The sequence below is a fragment of the Salvelinus alpinus genome, chromosome 26 (genome assembly GCF_045679555.1).
Source record: "Salvelinus alpinus chromosome 26, SLU_Salpinus.1, whole genome shotgun sequence".
NCBI classification, from domain to species: Eukaryota; Metazoa; Chordata; class Actinopteri; order Salmoniformes; family Salmonidae; genus Salvelinus; species Salvelinus alpinus.
Genome location: NC_092111.1, coordinates 19,963,528 through 19,987,519, shown reverse-complemented (window position 1 = coordinate 19,987,519; position 23,992 = coordinate 19,963,528). Strand labels below are relative to the sequence as shown.

Genomic DNA, 23,992 nt, shown 5'->3' with positions numbered 1-23,992 from the left:
ATTTGATTTCACTCCTCCGCCTCCGTAGTCCGCTAATCGCTTGTTATCTTCCTCTTTTTTCTCCCCCCCCCCCCCCCCCTCTCTCTGTCTCTCTCTGTTTCTCTACCCTCCTCTCAGCCGTGTCTAAAGTACTGGCCAGAGCCTGGGCTGCAGCAGTTTGGACCAATGACAGTGGAGCTCCTGTCCATGACGGCTGATGATGACGTCATCATTCGTCTGTTCCGGGTTCAGAACATCATGCGGGTAGGTCTTCGGTCGTGGTCAATGATAGACTGGCTGTCCATTTTTGTGCTCTGATAAGTTAAGGGACTACAGTTGAAAATTAAACGGCTGACTAAATCTGTCTCATGTATAGAAATGTGGATTAATGTTGCATTGTCCTTGTCAAATAATAAAGTAATAATAAAGTGAAGTTTTAAGATTATTTCAGTCTGCTGGTTCCATCACTCAAGTCTGACAGTTTACTCTTTAATTTTGTCAAGTTCTTAAAACACATTTTCCCACTGTCTCTTCATGCGTATTTAGTATAAAGCCTAATGGCCCCTTTTATATTCGTAGTCTGTCTACTGAATATGTGAGATGAGACATGTATTAGTCACCATACACTTTACAATTATTGTCAATGACCTAAAGTGTATTTTTGACAGCGTAATGATGAAATTATCAAATTGTCAGCCTTTTCAATGCCTGTTAAATCGTTGTAAATGGTGCGTTGTGGTCTGTATGTATGTCTGTATGTATGTGTGTGTGTGTGTGTGTGTGTGTGTCTATGTCTGTGTGTGCTGTATCCCATAGCTATGTGCCTCCCTCCTAGCCGTTGACTGCATGTTGTCTTCGTGATTGTGACTAGCTTAGTCTCCCAGCGTTGATCAGACAGGCACTTCCCAACACTTCTCTCTGAGCTCATCCACCTTTCACCATCCAGGTGTTCCTCTATTAGCCTCCAGCAAAACAACTCCTCTTGTCAGATAGTCTCTCTACCTCTGTCTCCCTACCTCCCCCTCCTCACCCCCCTGTCAGCTAGTTTCCCTGCCTTGCTCTCCCAACCTCTCCCTTCTAACCACCTGTCAGGTATAGCGTCCCTAGTCTCTCTCCTTGCCTCCCCCTAGCACCTTCTCTCCTCCGCCTGCTGCACCCTCCTGTCAGCCCTCTGTCACCCCGACAGAGCCCAGTCCCCCTCAGTGTCACCCCCAGTCTCCCCATGGAGGAGGGAGGAGGGGGAGGCAACTCTCAGAAACGATCCCCACTGCCTCTTCACAGGATCCCACTGATCCTACCAATCAGATCTGTCCAGCAACAGGAACAGGGAGGGAGGATGATATACACTTTCCCAGCAATGTATTCCATCTCACAGTAGAACATTTAATCTATGGGCAGCAGGTAGCCTTGCTGTTAGCGTGTTGGGCAAGTAACCGAAAGGTTGCTAGTTCGAATGTGCAGGGTTGCTGTTGATCATGGCTGACCCTGGCCGTGAACTCACTCCCCCATGGCGTCTCAGAGGGAGTTGGGATATGCAAAAAACACCCCCTCTCATTGAATAACTCAAGTTGAAGGCCGACCGGGGTACTGCAGTTTTCCATTAGAAACTCAATTATCCTGATACCTTCTTCTGTGTGTGATTTTAAGCCTTGTCCCCAAGGGGAATGGTGGCAGGTCTTTGCCATTTCTACCAGTTTCCTTCTGGGTTAGAGATGTCCATTATAGGATGCCGTACATGTCTACAACACAATATTAGCATTGTCCTCCCTTTCTCTCTCTCTCTCTCTCTCTCTCTCTCTCTCTCTCTCTCTCTCTCTCTCTCTCTCTCTCTCTCTCTCTCTCTCTCTCTCTCTCTCTCTCTCTCTCTCTCTCTCTCTCTCTCTCTCTCTCTCTCTCTCTCTCTCTCTCTCTCTCTCTCTCTCTCTCTCTCTCTCTCTCTCTCTCTCTCTCTCTCTCTCTCTCTCTCTCTCTACCTCTCTCTCTACCTCCATCTCTCCCCCCAGCTCCAGGAAGGTCAGCTGGTGGTTCGTCATTTCCAGTTCCTGCGCTGGTCTCCATACCGTGACGTCCCAGACTCTAAGAAGGCTTTCCTAAGCCTGCTGGCACAGGTCCACAACTGGCAGAGGGAGTGTGGAGAGGGACGTACCATCGTCCACTGTCTGTGAGTTACCACTGTCCACCATTTTGCTCATCAATCTTTATCATCCCTTAGGGAAGTTTAGTTTGCAGATAGGATACACAGAAATTATTCAAATGACCAGTGCATTGCGATTGATTTAGCGATCGTGATCTCTGTAAAAACGTTGAGGAAGTTGGCTTAAGAAGTTTACAGCTGCGCTCTGGTCGGATTGATTCTCAGGCCATAGGGACACTATACAAACAAAACCCTATTTCACATTGAAGGCGCCATTGGCTCTTGTTGACTCCTGTTGTGAGCATACTGTACAGAAAGCATGTTGCATCCATCTTGTGGGACAATCGCGTACAAGCATTTTTTTGGAACAATGTTGTACATTTTCAAAATAGAGTTTGCAAGACATAGAACTCGGTGGCTTTTTGCAAAACAGTAAGTACGTTTTCAAAATGTAGTGGCCTTCTCAAAACACAAGTACATTAAAAAAAACTAAAGTATACCTTCAAAATTGCTAATGGATTCATCAAAAGAACACGATTGCTTGCAAAAAGATTAACGCAACCAATCAGACAAAACAGAAAGTTACTCTGTCTTTTAAATCTCCCAATCAAATATTATTCCTAATAAAATGTGCATAATAATATTACAGACTGTTATCCACGTAAGAATCTCCCTCTTTCAGACAGATGACAGTTTACTTTGAGTGAGGATGCGCAACGTTTTGGGGTGTAACGCCAAACTATTATAACGACTAATGTTACAAAAAAAAATTCTCAGGGAGTAATAAGTAAATGAATTTGTTATTGTGGAAAGAAGTAACAATTAATAGCGTATATATTACTTTTTTGGAGTAACGACTTCAACACGGCTAATGAGTAACCCAAAGTTAATTAGAAGTAACCCAACTTCATTCTCCATTCTCTGTATCTCTGCATGTCTGTAATATTGTAACAAATCATAACTCCAGTCCCCATTGCCTAGATATTTCCAAATATTGTACATGGTATGATGACACTGATGGGGTGATTTAGAACGTTGTGCAGTAGTAATTACTGATTGCCAGAAACAGTCAACACAATTGCACACATTTCTCTTCTGATGAAAACAATGGATTATATTCTGTGAACAGAATACATTTTTTTTATCACTGATGACATTTGCATTTAAAGCTTTGCAAAAGGTGGTCTAAGATATGCAAGTCATGTACTAAGGCAAGAACATGATCAGAAGTCCTCTACATTTATTTGATCATTGCTGTTCTGCTACAGTTTAGATACTTTTCAACACAGATCCAAAAATTGCTTGTACGATATTGAGAAAAATTATAATCAGAGGTCACGCCTTGCTTCAGTAGATTGCGTTATTATGTTGGTTCCGGTCCCACTTGCTAGTTTAACAACCATCAAAAGCACATGTTTTTGAACTATTACTTTCTACTTAAAGCACTTAGCCTGCCTGTGTGTAGTGCTAAATGAGGCAGGATAAAACGTCAACCCCCAAGTGTTCACTACTACACTCCTATTTACCAAAACAGTTTTCATAATTACTGTAAAAAAGACTAGGCTCTAGTTCCCCAGCCTCTCCTACACTTCAGCTACACTGCATATCTCTATCCAGCCTGGATTGGGCTCTGGGGTCCACATGCTAAGTATGTGTCCCAAATGGCACCCTGTGCCATATATAGTGCACTATTTTGGACCAGAGGTCTATGGGGCCTGGTCAAAGTAGTGCACTACCATAGGGAATAGGGCTCCATTTGAGACGCAACCCTGTATTAGATGTACTTCCACGTTTATGGATTTAATGGGAACATTCCTCAGATGCCAGTCTGCAAGTCTTCAAAGTTCTCCGCATTGCTGTTTTTCTGAGAGCCACCTTGATCCGAGTCTGACTAAGCTGGGACATTTCACTTTATGGCTTTCCCCGTAACACCTTCAGCCTCCGTCTCTGCCCTGTATCCTAGAGATGTGACTCACATTGATGTGTTAGTTACTGTCTCTCTGTATGTGTCTGTGTCTGTGTTTGTGTCTCTATATTTATCTCTCTATGGGCATGTGTCCGTGTCTGTGTCTGTACCTGTTTCTGCACCATATACCCCGGTTATACCCCATATACCCCAATCTGACTTATTCTGACACATTTTGCAACACAGGCTACTCTCTCAGTGGTCAGAAAGTGTATACATAATGATTCATAGGCACTGACCCACGTACTGTGTTTCTCCCTGTGTGTGTAACAGTAACGGTGGTGGTAGGAGCGGTACGTTCTGTGCTTGTACCATGCTGCTAGAGATGATCCGTCATCACAGCCTGGTGGATGTCTTCTACGCTGCAAAGACGCTACGCAACTCCAAACCCAACATGGTGGAGACCATGGCAAGTAATAACCTTGATTTAACCAGGGAAGACCTTTTTTAGAACCTATTTTGGTAAGGCGATCTAATACGGTGGACAGGAGTTTACATGTCTTAAGGCTCAGTTCAGTCAAACTTACAGTGGTTTACAATATTTACACACTCAAATACAGATCGCTGATCGATTGAATTCAAGCTTTAATCTATAGCAAAGTATCCATGTAGAGAAATGTTGACACCTGTGTTGTTTTCAGGAGCAGTACCGGTTCTGCTATGACCTGGCCTTGGACTATCTGGATGCCTTGGACTGCCTGAGTGAGATAGAAGTGAGATAGCACTGATCCCAGATCAGCTCAGGCCCAGTAGAAATGGAGTGGAGTCCTGGACCTAGCCTGGATCTCAGCCTGGGTCCACATTACCTGGGCTTCCCAGCCTGGTCCTAGCCTGAGTCCACAGCCTGGGCATGGACCTGGGCCTGAGTCCACAATGCTCTGCTTCTCTCTCTACACTTCTACATCTAGCACAGATTTGTCAGACCTTCTCAACCCTAGAAGGAGTGTAGGGATAGAGGCCTGGGACTCAGTCCGCTGTCTTAGCCTGAGTCCGGCCTGGTCCACACCACTCCGTCCTGGGTCTTCCATTGGGTCTACAGCCTGGGTCTAGCCAAGTTCCTGCTCTGCTTCCCTCTCGTCTCTTCCCCCAGGTCTGGGTGATTCAGTGTATCTGCTGCCATAACGGACCTGGACAAAAAACTATGAGAGCGAAAGAGAGGGAGACAGAGAGAGATGATGGGACATGCTTCTACCTTCTATCTGTCGTATAATGTACTCTTTTCCTTTCCCCTGCATTCTTATCCCATCAGTAAGTTACTCTTCTGTTCTGTGCCACATACTATCTGCCAAACCCAAGGAAGAGGACAAGGAAATGGGCAGGATCATCCTCTTCTCATTGGACGTTTTTCTGGTCACCTGACCACTGGTGGTATACTCAAAGGTCTCCGCAACTTCCTGCCTTATTTTATTATGTCAATGACAACAACAATAACAACAACAACATCGAAAAACACAAAGCTGAAGTTTAACAACAAGACAATGATGCCACAACTGCAGCAGATAAAATATGTCAACTATTAGGTGATTGTGTGTGTTTGTTTTGTAATACGTATAATGATCTTGTAAATGATGCAATGATCTACTGTTGGTGAACATCCGATGTTGTTACTGTACACTGGTGTTTTCTCTGGTGAGGCTGGAATGGCTATTTCTCCATCGGCAGAGAAGAAGTTTACAAAGAGAATGACACTGAAATGATGTTGGCTGCATCGATCCTATGGTCCTACTGTACAGAAAGGACCTATCTGGTTTATTATTTATTGTATGTGTAAATAGATTGTTTTCCAGATGTTTCTAGATGTTTGTTGTCTTAACTCTGTGCCAATTCAATCTTTTTTGTCTATGAACAACATGGTCTCATTAGAATAATGTCAAAATAGTGACGTTTAACCATTGTAATTGTATGCCACCCAATTACTTTTATGTCGCTTCTGGTGACATATTACTCCATATTGGTAATGAGATATGTCTGCTATAAATGAGGACCACTTGAGCACCTGCATGCCAGTCAGTTGTTAGTGTTTCCATTGCAGTTTGTGACCCAGTCTGCTTCAGGGGACCGTCCCCACTGCTACCAGAGACTGGGGTTGCAAAATTACAGTAGCTTTCCAAAATTCCCAGATTTTTTTCTGAAATGGAGTAAGTAAGAAGGGAATCGTCAAACTGCGAAACCTATAACTTGGAATCTTACTACTGGGATTTCAGGAAACCTGGAACGTTCAGGGACGTTACCTAATTTTGCAACCCTATGCGCGAACCCCAGAGAGAATAATGTAACAAAAAAAATGACATGATTTGTCTCTAGCTGTGGGAACAAACGTGATCAGTTTGCCGAAATTAGTTGCTTTTTACATTTGTATTTATTCATTCAATGTTTTATTTTATAATTGTGTATAAATGAAAATAAATAAAATATTATGATGTTGGTAATATCATATGATTCATGCACTTTCTAGTTTTTTTAAAATGTTTAGACACTTGGAATGGCAGACTAAGCAATGCATTTAGTTTTTATGTGATTTTACCCTCACCCTTTCATGCACTTCAATTATCGTTGGCTATCACTTTCTTGCAGGAAGCATCTTATAACACACACACACACTATTACAATGTGCTTGTTAAACAAGAACCCTAGTCTTTTCTGTTGACCTGTAGTTTAATTTACCCTTATCATTTAATGAAGTGTAGCGTTAATGGTCTGGTGTTATCATGTAACCAGACTGACTGGCTGGTTCTGCTACAGAGCCCTAATTAAAGAAGCCTGATGAATCTATTGATCCAGTCTACACACCATCCCACCCCAAAATAGAGAGAGAGACAGGGCAGATAGAGCGACAGGTAGCCCACCTTACCTCACCAACTCATACATCATAGAGAGCTCCAACAAGAACATTGGTTGCATTTAATTTAATTTAATGGAATTTTCCAGCCCTAAAGCAATTTACCTGTCTTATATCAACTCGCTTGAGGTGTGTCCTTAAAAACATGATCCAAAGTGTTAATTTCAGACAGCGCTGATAGGGATATTTAAGACCAACCAAAAGCTGGTTTTAGTGGTAACACAGTTGGTTATGGCATGAATCTTGACAGCAGAAATGCAGCCTATCCAGCCATGATGCATACTGCCCATATGCGAATGGGTCAAGAGTAGCCTAATGTGCTTTTGGTGCCGTTATACTTTGTATTTAGAAACATAAAAATGTATGGGTTTTTTCCATTTCGTTTTATTTTATTAAAAACCAAGCATAGTCTCCCCTCATCTCAATTAAGTATTTTGTTTGTCTGCCCATTGCAACCACGAAGTAGTCAATACTGTCAAAGGGTTTGGCTCCTGAGACCGCTTGTAAATACATCTTAATAACCAAGGCTTTATTAAAATGTCAAGAGGAGTAAAACAGTGAGCTGACGTTCACTTTTTATCTATGCATTGTAGGCAGGCCTGCATTATTTTAGCCATGTAGGTCTTGTTTTGGACATGCGTATTTATTTATTTCACCTTTATTTAACTTCTAATTGGTCCCAATCCCGGATCCGGGAGCACCCCCATCAGTAAAAAAGCTGACTAGCAAAGCCTAGCATAGCGTCACAAGTAAATACTAGCATCTAAATATCATTAAATCACAAGTCCAAGACACCAGATGAAAGATACACATCTTGTGAATCCAGCCATCATTTCTGATTTTTAAAATGTTTTACAGGGAAGACACAATATGTAAATCTATTAGCTAACCACGATAGCAAAAGACACAACTTTTTTTTCCCACCATTTTTCTCCTGCATAGGTAGCTATCACAATTTCGACCAAATAAAGATATAAATAGCCACTAACCAAGAAACAACTTCATCAGATGACAGTCTGATAACATATTTATTGTATAGCATATGTTTTGTTAGAAAAATGTGCATATTTCAGGTATAAATCACAGTTCTACATTGCAGCTGCAATCTGAAATAGTGCCGAAGCAGACAGAATAATTACAGAGACCAACGTCAAATACCTAAATACTCATCATAAAACTTTTCTGAAAAATACACAGCGTACAGCAAATGAAAGACCAACATCTTGTGAATCCAGCCAATATTTCAGATTTTTTAAGTGTTTTACAGCGAAAACACAATATAGCATTATATTAGCTTACCACAATAGCCAGAAACACAAGCCGTTTACCAGCAGCAAAGGTTAGCGATCCTAACAAACCAGCAAAAGATATATAATAACCTTCATATACTTCATCAGATGACAGTCCTGTAACATCATATTACACAATGCATATAGGATTTGTTCGAAAATGTGCATATTTAACGGCACAAATCGTGGTTATACAATGTGATTAGTAGTCAAACTTCAAGCAATCTGTCCGGCGCCATCTTGGAGAGGCACCTAATCTAATCGATAACTAATCATAAACTTGACTAAAAAATACAGGTTGGACAGCAAATGAAAGATATATTAGTTCTTAATGCAATCGCTGTGTTAGATTTTTAAAATTAACGTTACTATGATATACAGCGTGCGCTAAAGCGAGACCGCACCGCAATTCATGGCGGAATTATTGTTTCACATTTTTCAACATAAATACAATTAATAGCATAAAGACCTCTTACTATTTGTTGAGCTTCCATCAGAATCTTGGGCAAGGTGTCCTTTGTCCAGAACAATCGTCTTTTGGTTGAAAGATGTCCTCTTCAACCGTGTAATTAGCAGCTAACGTTAGCCATATGCCGGAGAGGTGTCCAACTCGCGACGACGCATGACAAAGAAATTCCAGAAAATCGCTGCTATACTGCTATAAACTGCTATAAGTCGGTTTAAATTAACTACCTTATGAAGTTTTTAAGACAAAAAACAAATTAAATCAGAGCCGGAGATATAGAACTGCTAAACCGAAAGCTTTTCAGGACGCCATGCTTGGTGTCCCTCCTGCGTCAGGCCCCGCGTCGAAAAGGTCGGTCCTTCCGTTCCAAGAGGATTTATACTCCCCTAGATGGTGCTATCCACTCCATTCAAAGTCTCACCGCTTACTGACATCTAGGGGAAGGCGTATGCAGTGCATGTAGCCCCATAGCTTACAAGGGAATTTATAAACCGACCCTGGAACAGAGACCTCGATTTCAGAAATCTCACTTCTTGACAGGAAGTGAGCTGCAGAATGAGTTCTGTTTCACTCAGAGAAATAATTCAAACGGTTTTAGAAACTAGAGAGTGTTTTCTATCCAATAGTAATAATAATATGCATATTGTACGAGCAAGAATTGAGTACGAGGCAGTTTAATTTGGGAACAAATTTTTTTCAAAGTGTAAACAGCACCCCCTATTGAGAAAAGGGGAAATTCGATATAGATATAGACAATTTATTGAGTAGGGTATTGGAGGCTATTTTGTAAATGACATCGCCAAAGTCAAGGATCAGTAGGATGGTCAGTTTTACAAGGGTATGTTTGGCAGCATGAGTGAAGGATGCTTTGTTGCGAAATAGGAAGCCAATTCTAGATTTAACTTTGGATTGGAGATGTTTGATGTGAGTCTGGAAGGAGAGTTTACAGTCTAACCAGACACCTAGGTATTTGTAGTTGTCCACATATTCTAAGTCAGAACCGTCCAGAGTAGTGATGCTGGACGGGCGGGCAGGTGCAGGCAGTGATCGATCGTTTGAAGAGCGTGCATTTAGTTTTACTTGTATTTAAGAGCAGTTGGAGGCCACGGAAGTAGAGTTGTATTGCATTGAAGCTCGTCTGGAGGGCTGTTAACACAGTGTCCAAAGAAGGGCCAGAAGTATACAGAATGGTGTCATCTGCGTAGAGGTGGATCAGAGTCTCACCAGCAGCAAGAACAACATCATTGATGTATACAGAGAAGAGAGTCGGCCCAATAATTGAACCCTGTGGCACCCCCATAGAGACTGCCAGAGGCCCGGACAACAGGCCCTCCGATTTGACACACTGAACTCTGTCTGAGAAGTAGTTGGTGAACCAGGCGTGGCAATAATTTGAGAAACCAAGGCTATTGAGTCTGCCGATGAGGATGTGATGATTGACAGAGTCGAAAGCCTTGCCCAGGTCAATGAATACGGCTGCACAGTATTGTTTCTTATCGATGGCAGTTAAGATATTGTTTAGGACCTTGAGCGTGGCTGAGGTGCACCCATGACCAGCTCTGAAACCAGATTGCATAGCGGAGAAGGTGCGGTGGGATTCGAAATGGTCGGAAATCTGTTTGTTGACTTGGCTTTCGAATACCTTAGAAAGGCAGGGTAGGATAGATATAGGTGGATCTAATTTTAGATCCACTTCTCCTTAATACAACCGCTGTGTCAGATTTCAAAAAAACTTTACGGAAAAAGCAAACCATGCAATAATCTGAGTACGGCGCTCAGACGACAAATTAACCCAAAGAGATATCCGCCATGTTGGAGTAAACATAAATCAGAAATAGCATTATAAATATTCACTTACCTGTGATGATCTTCATCAGAATGCACTCCCATGAATCCCAGTTCCACAATAAATGTTTGTTTTGTTCGATAATGTCCATCATTTATGTCCAAATTCCTCCTTGTTGTTCGCGCGTTCAGTACACAATCTAAATTCACGACGCGCGTGCAAGTCCAGCGGAAAGTAGAACGAAAAGTCCAAAAAGTTCCGTTACGGTCCGTAGAGACATGTCAAACGATGTATAGAATCAATCTTTGGGATGTTTTTAACATAAATCTTCAATAATGTTCCAACCGGAGAATTCCTTTGTCTTCAGAATGCAATGGAACGCAGCTAACTCTCACATGAACGCGCATGGTCAGCGCTTGGTCAGCTCATGGCACTCTGGGAGAGACCTTACTCAATCTCCTCTCATTCACCCCCACTTCACAGTAGAAGCATCAAACAATGTTCTAAAGACTGTTGACATCTAGTGGAAGCCTTAGTAAACATGACTCCATTTCCACTGTATCTTGGATAAGCAAGTGTTGAAAACCTACAAACCTCAGATTTCCCACTTCCTGGTTGGATTTTTTCTCTGGTTTTTGACTGCCATATGAGTTATGTTATACTCACAGACATCATTCAAACAGTTTTAGAAACTTCAAAGTGTTCTCTATCCAAATATACTAATAATATGCATATCCTAGCATCTGGGCCTGAGTAGTAGGCAGTTTACTCTGGGCACGCTTTTCATCCGGACGTGAAAATACTGCCCCCTACCCCAAAGAAGTTAAGCATGTCCCAGTTTAGGTCACCTAGCAGCACGGGCTCTGAAGATAGATGGGGGGCAATCTGTTCACATATGGTGTCCAGAGCACAGCTGGGGGCAGAGGGTGGTCCATAGCAGGCGGCAACGGTGAGAGACTTGTTTTTAGAGAGGTGGATTTTTAAAAGTAGAAGTTCAAATTGTTTGGGTACAGACCTGGATAGTAGGACAGAACTCTACAGGCTATCTCTGCAGTAGATTGCAACACCGCCCCCTTTGGCCGTTCTATCTTGTCTGAAAATGTTGTAGTTAGGGATGGAGATTTCTGAGTTTTTGGTGGTCTTTCTAAGCCAGGATTCAGACACGGCTAGGACATCCGGGTTGTCAGAGTGCTAAAGCAGTGAATAAAACAAACTTAGGGAGGAGGCTTCTAATGTTAACCTTTCACGAGTATCAATCCCGGATCCGGGAGCACCCCCCACCCCCCACACACTGATTAGCATAGCTAGCATAGCTTCACAAGTAGATAGTAGCATCTAAATATCATTAAATCACAAGTCCAAGACACCAGATGAAAGATACAGATCTTGTGAATAAAGCCACCATTTCAGATTTTTAAAATGTTTTACAGGGAAGACAAAATATGTAAATCTATTAGCTAAACACGTTAGCAAAATACACCACTATTCTAACTCCATCAGTTTCTTACTCCTTCAGGTGCTATCACCAATTCGGCTCAACTAAGATATTGATAGCCAATAACCTATAAAAAAAAACATCAGATGACAGTCTGATAACATATTCATGGTATAGGATAGTTTTTGTTAGAAAAAAGTGCATATTTCAGGTAGAAATCACAGTTTACAATTGCACCGACCATCACAAATCGACTAGAATTACTAGATAGAGCAACGTGTATGACCAATTTACTCATCATAAAACATTTCATAAAAATAGACAAAGCATAGCAATGGAAAGACCCAGTTCTTGTGATTTCAGACCATATTTCAGATTTTCTAAGCGTTTTTCAGCGAAAACACAATAAATCGATAAGTTAGCATACCACATGTGAAAACGTTACCAGAGCATCGATTCCAGCCAAAGAGCGCTATAACGTAATCACCGCCAAAAGATATTAATTTTTTCACTAACCTTCTCAGAATTCTTCCGATGACACTCCTGTAACATCATTTTACAACATACATATACAGTTTGTTCGAAAAGGTGCATATTTAGCCATACAAAACCGTGGTTACACAATAAAAATACTAGGAAATCAAGCCTCAATATGTCTGACGTCATCTATCAGAGTGATCTAGTTTAATTGAAAGCTAATCATATACTTGACTAAAAAATACAGGGTTGACAGGAATCGAAAGACAAATTAGTTCTTAATGCAATCGCTGATTTACATTTCTAAAATTATCCTTACTGTGCAATACAGGGTTCGCCAAGCGAAGGGATAGAAAACAAAATGGCGAAATATGCGTTTAAAATATTTCGACAGAACAACGATTTATCATATTAAATATTACTTACTATGAGGTGATTTTCCATCGGATTCTTGGGCAATGTATTCTTTCTTGGGTATAATCTTCTTTTGGTCGAAAGATGTCCTTTGTCCGTCTAAATGCCCGCTAACGTTCAACCAGGACCCCGAAATGTGCCCGGTGCTTCACATAGAAATGCATCAAAATCGCACTAAACGGATATAAATTGCTATAAAACGGTTTAAATTAACTACCTTATGATGTTTCTAAGTCCTATATCGAATTAAATTACAGACGGATACATTTCAAGTTGATAACCGAGCCTGTGAAAATGGCATCCGGAGGTCCCATCCTGCGTAAGGGCGAGCGTCGAAAGGGGGGCTACTCTCACTCCTTGGTCTTTTATAACCTCTGAGAGCTACCTAGAAGGCCCATTCCACTTCTCATTGGTTACTGACATCCAGGGGAAGGCGGGTGCAGTTCGTGTCGTTCCATAGGATAGACAGAGACCTTAAAAACTGATCTGAAACCAGAGCTTCGCTCTCAGACCTTTCACTGTCTGTCATGGATTTCGCTGTAGAAAGAGTTCTGGGTCACCCACAGACATAATTTCAACGTTGTATGAAACTAGAAGGTGTTTTCTATCCAATATAATTAATAATATGCATATTGTACGAGCAAGAATTGAGTACTAGGCAGTTTAATTTGGAGACGACAAAATGCTAATTCGGAACAGCACCCCCTGTAGTCGCAAGAAGTTAATGCATGAAACCAAGGCTATTACGGTTACAGAAGTCATCAAAAGAGAGCGCCTAGGGAATAGGAGTGGAGCTAGGCACTGTAGGGCCTGGATTCACCTCTACATCACCAGAGGAACAGAGGAGGAGTAGGATAAGGGTACGGCTAAAAGCTATGAGATTTGGTCGTCTAGGACGTCCGGAACAGAGAGTAAAAGGAGCAGGTTTCTGGGGGCGATAAAATAGCTTCAAGGTATAATGTACAGACAAAGGTATGGTAGGATGTGAATACAGTGGAGGTAAACCTAGGCATTGAGTAATGATGAGAGATTTTGTCTCTACAAACATCATTGAAACCAGGTGATGTCATCAAATGTGTGGGTGGTGGAACTGAAAGGTTGGATAAGGTATAATGAGCAGGGCTAGAGGCTCTACAGTGAAATAAGCCAATAATCACTAACCAGAACAGCAATGGACAAGGCATATTGACATTAAGGAGAGGCATGCTTAGCCGAGTGATCATAAGGGTCCAGTGAGTAGTGAGGTTGGTTGGGGTCACGGCGATTCAGACAGCTAGCCGGGTCATGGGTAGCAAGTTGGCAGAGGATGGAGGTCTGATGTAGTCTACGTGTCCGTGTCCATCATGGAACGAGAGATGAGAACCTCGGTGAACCTCGTATTTAGGGCATTTGTAACCTGTAAAAATGGCTTGTTTTCCATTTTCATATGTTCAAAACCCAAGCCCTCCCTTAGGCCTACTATAACAAAGGCTGGTTCAACAGCAATGCATGTCTTGTTTATCCTGACGATTTTATGATGTCATTACATTTTACTTTTTTTTGTTGTTGTTCTAAAACAAAAGATTGCTTGTTTTTCGGTAAACTTATTAAAACAATTAATCTTCCTGGTTTTATGCTGACAACGTCCGTGGCACGCTTGCAATACAACTTCTGGAGATGTGGGAATGCGATCTGATCTGTAAAATGGTTCCGATTATGTTCACAAAACATAGGCGTATTTGGGAGTGTGGGTGAGTGGACAATCTCTCTTTCTATATATATTGGATCTTTGTCCAGCTACTGTGAAAAGTTTAGATGTGCGTAAAACCCTCCATAGTCTGCAATGTTTTAAAAGTATATGCCCACAAGGAGAAATGACGGTGCCTGTAAGTGTGACATAGCCTTTTTAAAACAAGTTGTTTTGTTTATAATTTCATTAGAATTATTTGTTCTCTTTTTAGGCCTTATCAATAATTAATGTAATCTTGATTATTGACAATGTTTGGCATGTCCATGCTCAGCCATCATGTAATTTACGGGAGGCCTAGCCCCTATATCAGTGTGAATGCTATTGAAGACATGCAATTACTTAGAACAATGTGGACTGTAAATGGGTTCAAGTTAAAGTATTTAGCAAAGATAGGTCTACATTTTGTTATTTTGTTTCTGTAAGTTAGTCAACAAACTATAATGGACTAACATTGGAATTGGAGTTGATTCCAAGGCAATCCATAAAAGACCCTAAATACACAATTTGATGCAACCACATATTTCGCCTTGGAGGACGTTCTGATTGGCCAGTGAGGGGGAAAGCATCGACACACTCACAACTTGTGTATTCATCAAAACCCAGCCCTTTCGCGCCAACGCCAACAAGTGCGCCGATAATTGTGATAGTGAAAATAGCAAAGATATTTATGACACACCCCTGAACCTACAGCGCCACCGCCTGCGCTTAGTTTGTTATAATAGAGCCCTTCTCTTTATATCTCTCCTCCCTCCCCTCTCTATAACGGAGTGGAAATGCATAGATGGCAGAACAATTTATAGAGTGGAAATTATCAACAAAGGATTATGTCTCGGTCTAAAGGAAAACTATTTCAACATTTCTTCTGAGCCTACCTAGTGGTAACAGACGTTCTCTCGGGCCACCAGGTTTGGGAATGTTGTTAATGTTGAAATCACAGAAACTATGTCAAACGGCTGTTGGTCCCAGAGGACTGGGTTGAGAAACACTGGGTTGGTGTGGTTGTGTATACTGTAGGAGTGTGTGTGTGTGTGTGTGTGTGTGTGTGTGTGTGTGTGTGTGTGTGTGTGTGTGTGTGTGTGTGTGTGTGTGTGTGTGTGTGTGTGTGTGTGTGTGCGTGTGCGTGTAGTAGGCTACTGACTTTCCACAAGGGAGTCTTACAGTGTTTGTTGTTACTGTTGGATGCCTACAGTATGAATGAGTGTATGAAATTGAATGATGGGTATATAACAAAATCCCCATTGTGTTGAGAGAAACAGGATCCATGCAGACAAAACTATTCTCTCTGCATCTGTTTCTGTCCGATTACACACACCTGGAGATGGTTCAGCCATTGTGTTGTTTTTTTTCCTGGACAGAAAAACACGCATCTCCTGGGATCTCCATCGTTCTCTCAATTTTCTCCTCCTTTCTCTCTTTCTCTCTCTTTCTCTCCAGGCCTACCCGAATGTTCAGGCAGTGTCCATCGTTGTGGCTGCTCCCAGGCTCCTTTGTTGCTGGGTGAATGAGAAGAGGAAGAGACAGGCTACCAAGCGAGTCACAGGAAGCAGGTGAGACACTCACCTGGATGTCTTCAATTGACTATTACCTGTCTTGTTTTTTATACTATTTATGTTGTATTTTAACTCACATCTGATGGATCCCTGTTAGGTCAAACATCTTAGCTGACTTGTGTGTCTGTGCCTCTTCATACACTTGCTGGCTTACTGGTAGGAACTAAGCTGGTACTCAGTGCCAGACAGAGCCAGTACTGAGAGCCAATGCTAAATCATTCTGAAACTGAATTCTTTGGCGCACACGTCCAACTTGTTGGTTTGAGGAGACAGATGGTCTTAGGAGAAGCAGGATGCCTGCCACACTGCAGCTCACACACACACACCACACACCACCCCCTTGGGCCCCGGCACCAGAGTGGCCCCTTATAGCCCCTACACAGGTCCCTGTCATAGTCGGACTTCTCAAATGTCACAGAATGTTTTGGGTTTTCCAGAGCTTTCCAGCCGGCCAGGGTTTTAGTGATGACAGCGTGGCTTGTGTGTGTTTCGGTTCAGCCAGGATTTTACTTGAGTGCGTATGCAGCTGGTCCTGGCCTGGAGCCCTGGCAGTGTGGCAGCATTTTGGTGTGTGTGTTTCTGTGTGTGTATGGCGACATCTTGGAAAAGCATCAAGATGGTGATTGCAATGGCATGCAGTGATACTGCTGCTACTACTGCTGCTACTGCTGCTGCTGCCGCAAATAGAGCTCTTATCCTCTTCCCCGCTGTCCCTGTCTAAAGGCCTGTCGTTTTTAAATGGATCCCGTCATGCAGCGGAGTGGATAGACACATGAATCAATTAATACTCTCCTCGTTCTAACACTGAAGGCGTGTGGAGATTTATTTGTGTGTGTATCGCAGTGTGTGTGTCATAGTGTGTTTCACAGTGTGTGTGTGTGTGTCCCAGTGTGAATTCCTCTTCTTATATTTAGCATGACTTTACATCATATTAAAACATCACATTAAAACAACACATTAAAATCAAATTGTTCTTCACATGACGAAACCCTTACATTCATTGAGATTATACACCATGCATTTACTCTCTCTGATAATACGATATCTATACAGCTCTGTGGAGAACATCTTATAAATGGTATTCTAGAAACAATTAAAAAGCAACGTTTAGGAAAACATCCAATTCAATATAGCGAGGATCATCGATTACGTCAAGAGCAGGTGATTGAACTGCCATGAAGGTATCACTTCATAATGACAAATCTGTCGTGTGGTAAATGTATCTCTCCACCAGCGATGATAGCTCAAGGCAATGAGGATATCAAAAGGGACAGAGATGGAAAATATGATATTTAATGGTGTTCTTTCCTTTGGTATAACCTATGAAGACTGGAAAGAGGAAAGGAAGAAATCAAAAAGGATAGAAGATGAGATGATGGCTGAGGGCCACTCGATAATGGACCTGTGTTATTCCAGTGCTCTGCAGTTCACAAGGCTCTGCATCCCCATCCATCCATCAGTCTCTCTCTTTCTCCCTCTCTATCTCTCTTCATCTCTCTCGCCTCTTCTTCTCTCTCTCTGTCTCTCTGATGGAGAGCTTTGCCTGGAACTCTGTGGGGGGGTGAGGTGACCTGCCTGTTTCTCAGTGTGATTAGTTATACTAGCCCAGCCTAGTACACACCGTTCCCTCACAACACATGAGTTAACTAACCTGGCTGGCATCTGAACACTCCTCACAGTACAGAAGCAATGCATGGAACACTACTGCTCCTATTCTTTAAGCTCTCTCTCTCTCTTTCCTCTTCTTTTACAGTCAGCTTCATGTTTTTACCTGGTATTATCAGGTGTTGTTTATTATTACCAGACTGGTTCTTTCCGTCTCGAAAGAGTAGACAAGTAAGTTCACTGTCTTTGACAGAAGTTCACTTCCTCTATATGCCCTATCAGTCTTAATTTAGTGCTGAATGTATTATATTGTATCTCTCTTTGCTCAATGCTTATGTAACTCTGTCAATGCTGTCTGCTGGTTTAGAGACGGCATCTAATGCCTTTTGACTGAGCAGACTGCACTGTCTGTAGTGGGTTGCTCTGTACTGTAATTGATTTGGACATTGCATATCAAGAGGATTATTGGTAGTCGAGTCAGAATAACAATACGCTCTACACTACAAACAGTAATACTGCAGAAAAACTATTTTACTTTCTCATCACTTCACTTACTCCTGTTTGACTTTCTTTTTTTTCTGTGTTATAAACCGACAACCCTGGTTGTTTGTGTTTCTGTGTTATAATCTGACACCCCTGGTTGTTTGTCTTTCTGTGTTATAAACCGACAACCCTGGTTGTTTGTGTTTCTGTGTTATAATCCGACACCCCTGGTTGTTTGTCTTTCTGTGTTATAATCCGACACCCCTGGTTGTTTGTCTTTCTGTGTTATAATCCGACACCCCTGGTTGTTTGTCTTTCTGTGTTATAATCTGACACCCCTGGTTGTTTGTCTTTCTGTGTTATAATCCGACAACCCTGGTTGTTTGTGTTTCTGTGTTATAATCCGACACCTCTGGTTGTTTGTCTTTCTGTGTTATAATCCGACACCCCTGGTTGTTTGTCTTTCTGTGTTATAATCTGACACCCCTGGTTGTTTGTCTTTCTGTGTTATAATCCGACACCCCTGGTTGTTTGTCTTTCTGTGTTATAATCCGACACCCCTGGTTGTTTGTCTTTCTGTGTTATAATCAGACACCCCTGGTTGTTTGTCTTTCTGTGTTATAATCCGACACCCCTGGTTGTTTGTCTTTCTGTGTTATAATCTGACACCCCTGGTTGTTTGTCTTTCTGTGTTATAATCCGACACCCCTGTCTGTTTGTCTTTCTGTGTTATAATCCGACACTCCTGGTTGTTTGTCTTTCTGTGTTATAATCCGACACCCCTGTCTGTTTGTCTTTCTGTGTTATAATCAGACACCCCTGGTTGTTTGTCTTTCTGTGTTATAATCCGACACCCCTGTCTGTTTGTCTTTCTGTGTTATAATCCGACACCCCTGTCTGTTTGTCTTTCTGTGTTATAATCCGACACCCCTGGTTGTTTGTCTTTCTGTGTTATAATCAGACACCCCTGGTTGTCACCTACTGTTTATTTGTGTTTCTCTGTCTTATGCCATCTCATACTGCTATGGTTGATGTTTTAGAGGAATACCACATTAGTGTATACTTAAGCAATAAGGCACAAGAGGCCGTGCTATGTGATGACGCGATAACACAATTCAATATCCAGTTTGTCTCAACCAAAAATCTAAGTTAAAGAATAGGACTAAATCTAATCAAATTTAAAATGCACTTTAAATAAACTTTGATTTGATTTTGTCCTATTGACAATATGACAACTAAAGTAAAATATGTTTTTCCATTGGAATTTGGTTTTGCTTTTAGATGGCTGAAAGCATAGTCATAACAGATTAGAAATTCATCAAACTGCTGTTTGTCTTTTTGAGTGGGTGAATAAAGGTTGAAATCTCATTGATCAATGTCTCCACCAAATATGACCCACAAGTCCACGTTGAAATGACATGGTGTGCACAGTGGGTAGCTGCATTTTTGTTTGTTTTAGCTTTTCTTCTATTGCAATTTACTAGGATATATCCATGATAACAATGATGATGCATGATTTTGCCTGGCATACAAAAAAGTGTCTAGTCCGCGCAGTGCACATCGTTCACTCGTTCTCTACTGTAACGGCAGTCTATTTCTTCCTCCTCCTCGGACGAGGAGAGGCGAGAAGGATCGGAGGACCAATGTGCAGAGTGGTAAGTTTCCATGATTTTAATATCCACGAAAACAAGACACAATACAAAATAACAAAAGAACTAACCGTAACAGTCCCGTGTGGCACAAACACTGACACAGGAAACAAACACCCACAAACCAAACGTGAAACCCAGGCTGCCTAAGTATGATTCTCAATCAGGGACAACGATTGACAGCTGCCTCTGATTGAGAATCATACCAGGCCGAACACAAAACCCCAACATAGAAAAACACACATAGACAACCCACCCCAACTCACGCCCTGACCATACTAAATAAATACAAAACAAGGGAAATAAGGTCAGGAACGTGACATCTACAGGGGAGTTCGCATTTCAAAAGTGAACAAAATCTTCCTAGGCCAGACAGGCAGACGGCTTATATTAACCCCCACTGTACCAAACTAAATGCTAGGCTGATAAATATAACAGATGATTAGGACAGCAACATAAACATGATATTCCTATGGAGGCGCGGCGATCATTTTCAGATGGAACCTTTAGCAGGCATAGGTGTGTCTGTGATGGCCAATAATGCACGGCTTGGAACCCTGCTCGTCCAATCAGCATCCAGGATACAAACAACACAGTTTATAATTCAGATGATGTATTATTACCTCTGAAATACAGCATATGCTCTGCAGGAGGGGAGAAGGGAGGGTCACCACTGTGGTGATAGAGTACAAAGGATGACTCTTAATATTTATCTATATTTCTGAGCCATGTTCTGGTCATCTTTCCTTTACAGTAGATGAAAGGACTGGTTCTTTCTGACTTTCTTTTGATTTTAGTATTCCACTGACATCGAGGAGAGGAAGGGAGGAGTCGAGAGCGTAGGAGAGAGGAGGGGAGAGGAGATGAGAGAGCCTCTGAAGGACTGCACAGAGAGAGAAAGAGGCCCCCTTAACCTCATCCTCGGAATGATAGCAAAACGGCTGAAGAGGACTAAGCCAAGGTAACATAACTCATTGCAGCTGTCTAATACAACCTCTGTGTCTACTTTGTTAATTTCTCCCATTATTCTCCCTATTCAATTCCAAGTGAATAGAGGAGAACACAGACAACTCACCATAAACTGAGTGAAATACCAGGTATTGTTAGGAATTTGTTAATGGACAGTATTTCAAAGCACTATTTAAACTATGGCTCTACCACTTTAGGAATCCTTATAGTATCAGGACAGTTTCACAAAGCATTTAAAAGGTTTACCTAAGGAAACTGCGATGTAGACCACGTGTCCATCCCATTAGAATACAGACCTCTCCATGAACTTATCTGAGATATTGTCACTCATAATAATAAAATGGCACTATAACATTGTGGTTACATTGCAGACCCCTTGCTCCATAAAGCCGTCTCATTTTGTAACAGAACATACAGTAGTTTTAAATAGAATATATTTGTATTTCATTTTAGAAGCTTTGTTCATCTCAATGAGACTATCTCTTTTACAAGAGAGACCTGGCCAAAAATGTTAGAACACAAAGTAGCAGACACATTTACAACATAAAACACAAAGCACTGCAGTAAAAACATCCATGTACACATTGAACAGCAAGATGGTTTGGGAAAGTGTGGTGCAACTAGCGGTCAAAACATTAACCGCCTTCCACTTCATTTTCCATCATAGTGCTTAACCACCCTTTAAACACATTTTAAAGGGACAAGCTCCTGTAATTTCAGGACCTTTTGAAGCTAATTTCAAGCGGAAGGGGCAGGGAATTGGAAAGTTTTTCCCCCACTAACTCTGTATGGGCCTTAGGCACCACCAACAAAACACAGTCATGTGAGCACAGGCGCTAGTTTTCATTTGTCTGCTGCACAATTTAGTTGCACAAGTACAATGGGAGCTGTCTCAATATGGCCTTATAAATAAAAATGTACCAATAATTGAATCTCCAAAGCTCTCACGAAGGCCAGCCCACTCCCTTATAGAGGGTACAGTGATGTGTGAGAGCTTTCGAATGAGTAACAAACCTCAGCGCCCCATGGTACACAGTGCCCAGCATACGTTATGATGCCACAGGGGCATACATTTACAAGATATCCCCATAATCAATTCGAGTTATGAAAGTAAGAGAACCGTTGCCCTACAAAACCTTCCCACTTAGAAACAGAATGTGTGCCGTGATTAGTTCCCCTCTCTAATGGTCCTGGAAATTAAATGACACCAGTACCGTCCTCCTCTTCTCCTCCTTCATCCTCTCTTCTATCTCTGTTCTGCAGTTACCAGAGCAGCCCTGGCCCAATCTAAAACCGAGACGTAAAATCGATAGCCAATCACCCAGCAGAGACATAGAGTGCTGCACGTGGTTAACCTGAGGATAAAATGTTCCCACTCATTGATAAACAAGAAACATACGGTCATTTAGTAAAGATGTTCCAACGTTTCAATGCTTTCAGATAGATTGTGTGTGTGTGTGCGTGCGTGCGTGCATGTGTGCGTGCGTGCGTGCATGTGATTGTGTGTGTGAGTGCACTTTCACAGAAGTCTAATAAAAGCCCATGAGAGGGACCTCCGTGAGGTTGACTGTATAATATAATAGGGAGCCTCTCACAACATGATCAGAAGACTGCTTTGACTTTTATGCGGTCTTGTGAAAGCACATTTAAAGCTTCTCTCTGCTACCAGACACTGAGACACTGGACTGGGGTTTGTATGTCAATAAAAGGAAAGAGCAAAAGAATAGAAGAACACAGTAACACAAAGAGAGGGCCTCTACTTCCACTTATCCTCTAGGCTTAAGATGAATCACCCATGAACTGCCAATGCAGAAGGCATCTAAAACATGACCAGACTAAAGTCAACGTGTGTGTGTGTGTGTGTGTGTGTGTGTGTGTGTGTGTGTGTGTGTGTGTGTGTGTGTGTGTGTGTGTGTGTGTGTGTGTGTGTGTGTGTGTGTGTGTGTGTGTGTGTGTGTGTGTGTGTGTGTGTGTGTGTGTGGCCATTTAGTGTATTATTCCCACATAAACTGAAAACATGAACCTTAACACAAGGTCTTTCCACAGGCTTATATACACAGGCTGTGTGTGATTAATAGTCTGGATGATGTGGTGTGAGAAAGGTATTTTATGGCTCAAAGCCTTCTTAAAGTGGTCTGTAATGGGCCATGGTAACAGTTGCTGCATGATAACACTGCTTCATAACATCCCGAGAGAAGAGATAGCGAGACAGAGGGAGGGAAGGAGAGAGAGAAAGATAAGGAGAGAAAGAAAGAGAGAGAGAAAAAAATGGAGAAAGCCAGGGAAAGAAAGACAGCGATAGAGAGGTGACTATTCACCTCCTAATCAGCCGGGATTGTGTTAGCCGCGAGGCTACTCTATGTCCATCAACAATCTAGTTTATCCAATGTTCCTGACACTTCATAGACAACAGCTCATGTTCAAGTGTTTTAATTATCCTACCCTGTGTTAATGAGGCTGCCAATAGGAATGACTATATGTTCGTATGTGTGTTTGTATGTGCATGCATGCGTGTTGGCACTGATTGACAAAGCTCTGTAGGACACCTCCCTCCCTTCCTTCCCCCTGGTTTATCTTCCTAACAGCTCGTCAAGTTAACACGACATCCAGCAATTAAAGGGGATTTGAGACGGAAATCAATACGGACATGTTCATTTCAGACTAATGGCTGTTAGCACTCCACCATTTTATTATCTGGGATCAGAGTACTGCTGGACTAATGCTTTAACAAACAAACTGGTGTGTGTGTATGTGTGTGTGTGTGTTGAGCGTATGGAGCTGCAGGATAAAGCCAATGTTGCATGGTAAGAGATGACCGTTTAGAATGGGATGACATCAAATCAAAATGTATTGGTCACATACACATGGTTAGCAGATGTTATTGTGAGTGTAGCGAAATGCTTGTGTTTGTAGTTCTGATGCTGGCGCAATATCTAAGAAGTAATATCTAAATTCCACAACAGCTACCTATTACATACAAATCTAAGTAAAATAATGGAATAAGAATATATGCATAGAAATATATGGATGAGCAATGACAGAGCGGCATAGGCAAGACGCAATAGATGGTATAAAATACAGTATAAACATTTGAGATGAGTAATGCAAGATATGTAAACATTATTAAAGTGGCATTATTAAAGTGACTAGTGAGCCATTTATTAAAGTGGCCAATGATTTAAAGTCTGTATTTAGGCTGCAGCCTCACAGTGTTAGTGATGG

The 23,992-nt window shown here is 41.8% G+C and overlaps 1 protein-coding gene across 9 annotated transcripts in view; it reads left to right on the top strand.

Annotated features, from left to right (window-relative positions):
* Window positions 1-6,513, top strand: part of LOC139554899 (receptor-type tyrosine-protein phosphatase U-like) — a 297,039-nt gene extending 290,526 nt beyond the window's left edge. For all 9 annotated transcript variants that reach the window (XM_071368151.1, XM_071368154.1, XM_071368152.1 and 6 more), the window contains 4 exons: window positions 118-243; window positions 1,983-2,140; window positions 4,353-4,488; window positions 4,721-6,513. In XM_071368151.1, the coding sequence (XP_071224252.1) occupies window positions 118-243; window positions 1,983-2,140; window positions 4,353-4,488; window positions 4,721-4,801 (501 nt within the window). In that variant the 3' untranslated portion in view covers window positions 4,802-6,513. The remainder of the gene's footprint in view (window positions 1-117; window positions 244-1,982; window positions 2,141-4,352; window positions 4,489-4,720) is intronic.
* The last annotated feature ends 17,479 nt before the right edge of the window (window positions 6,514-23,992 follow it).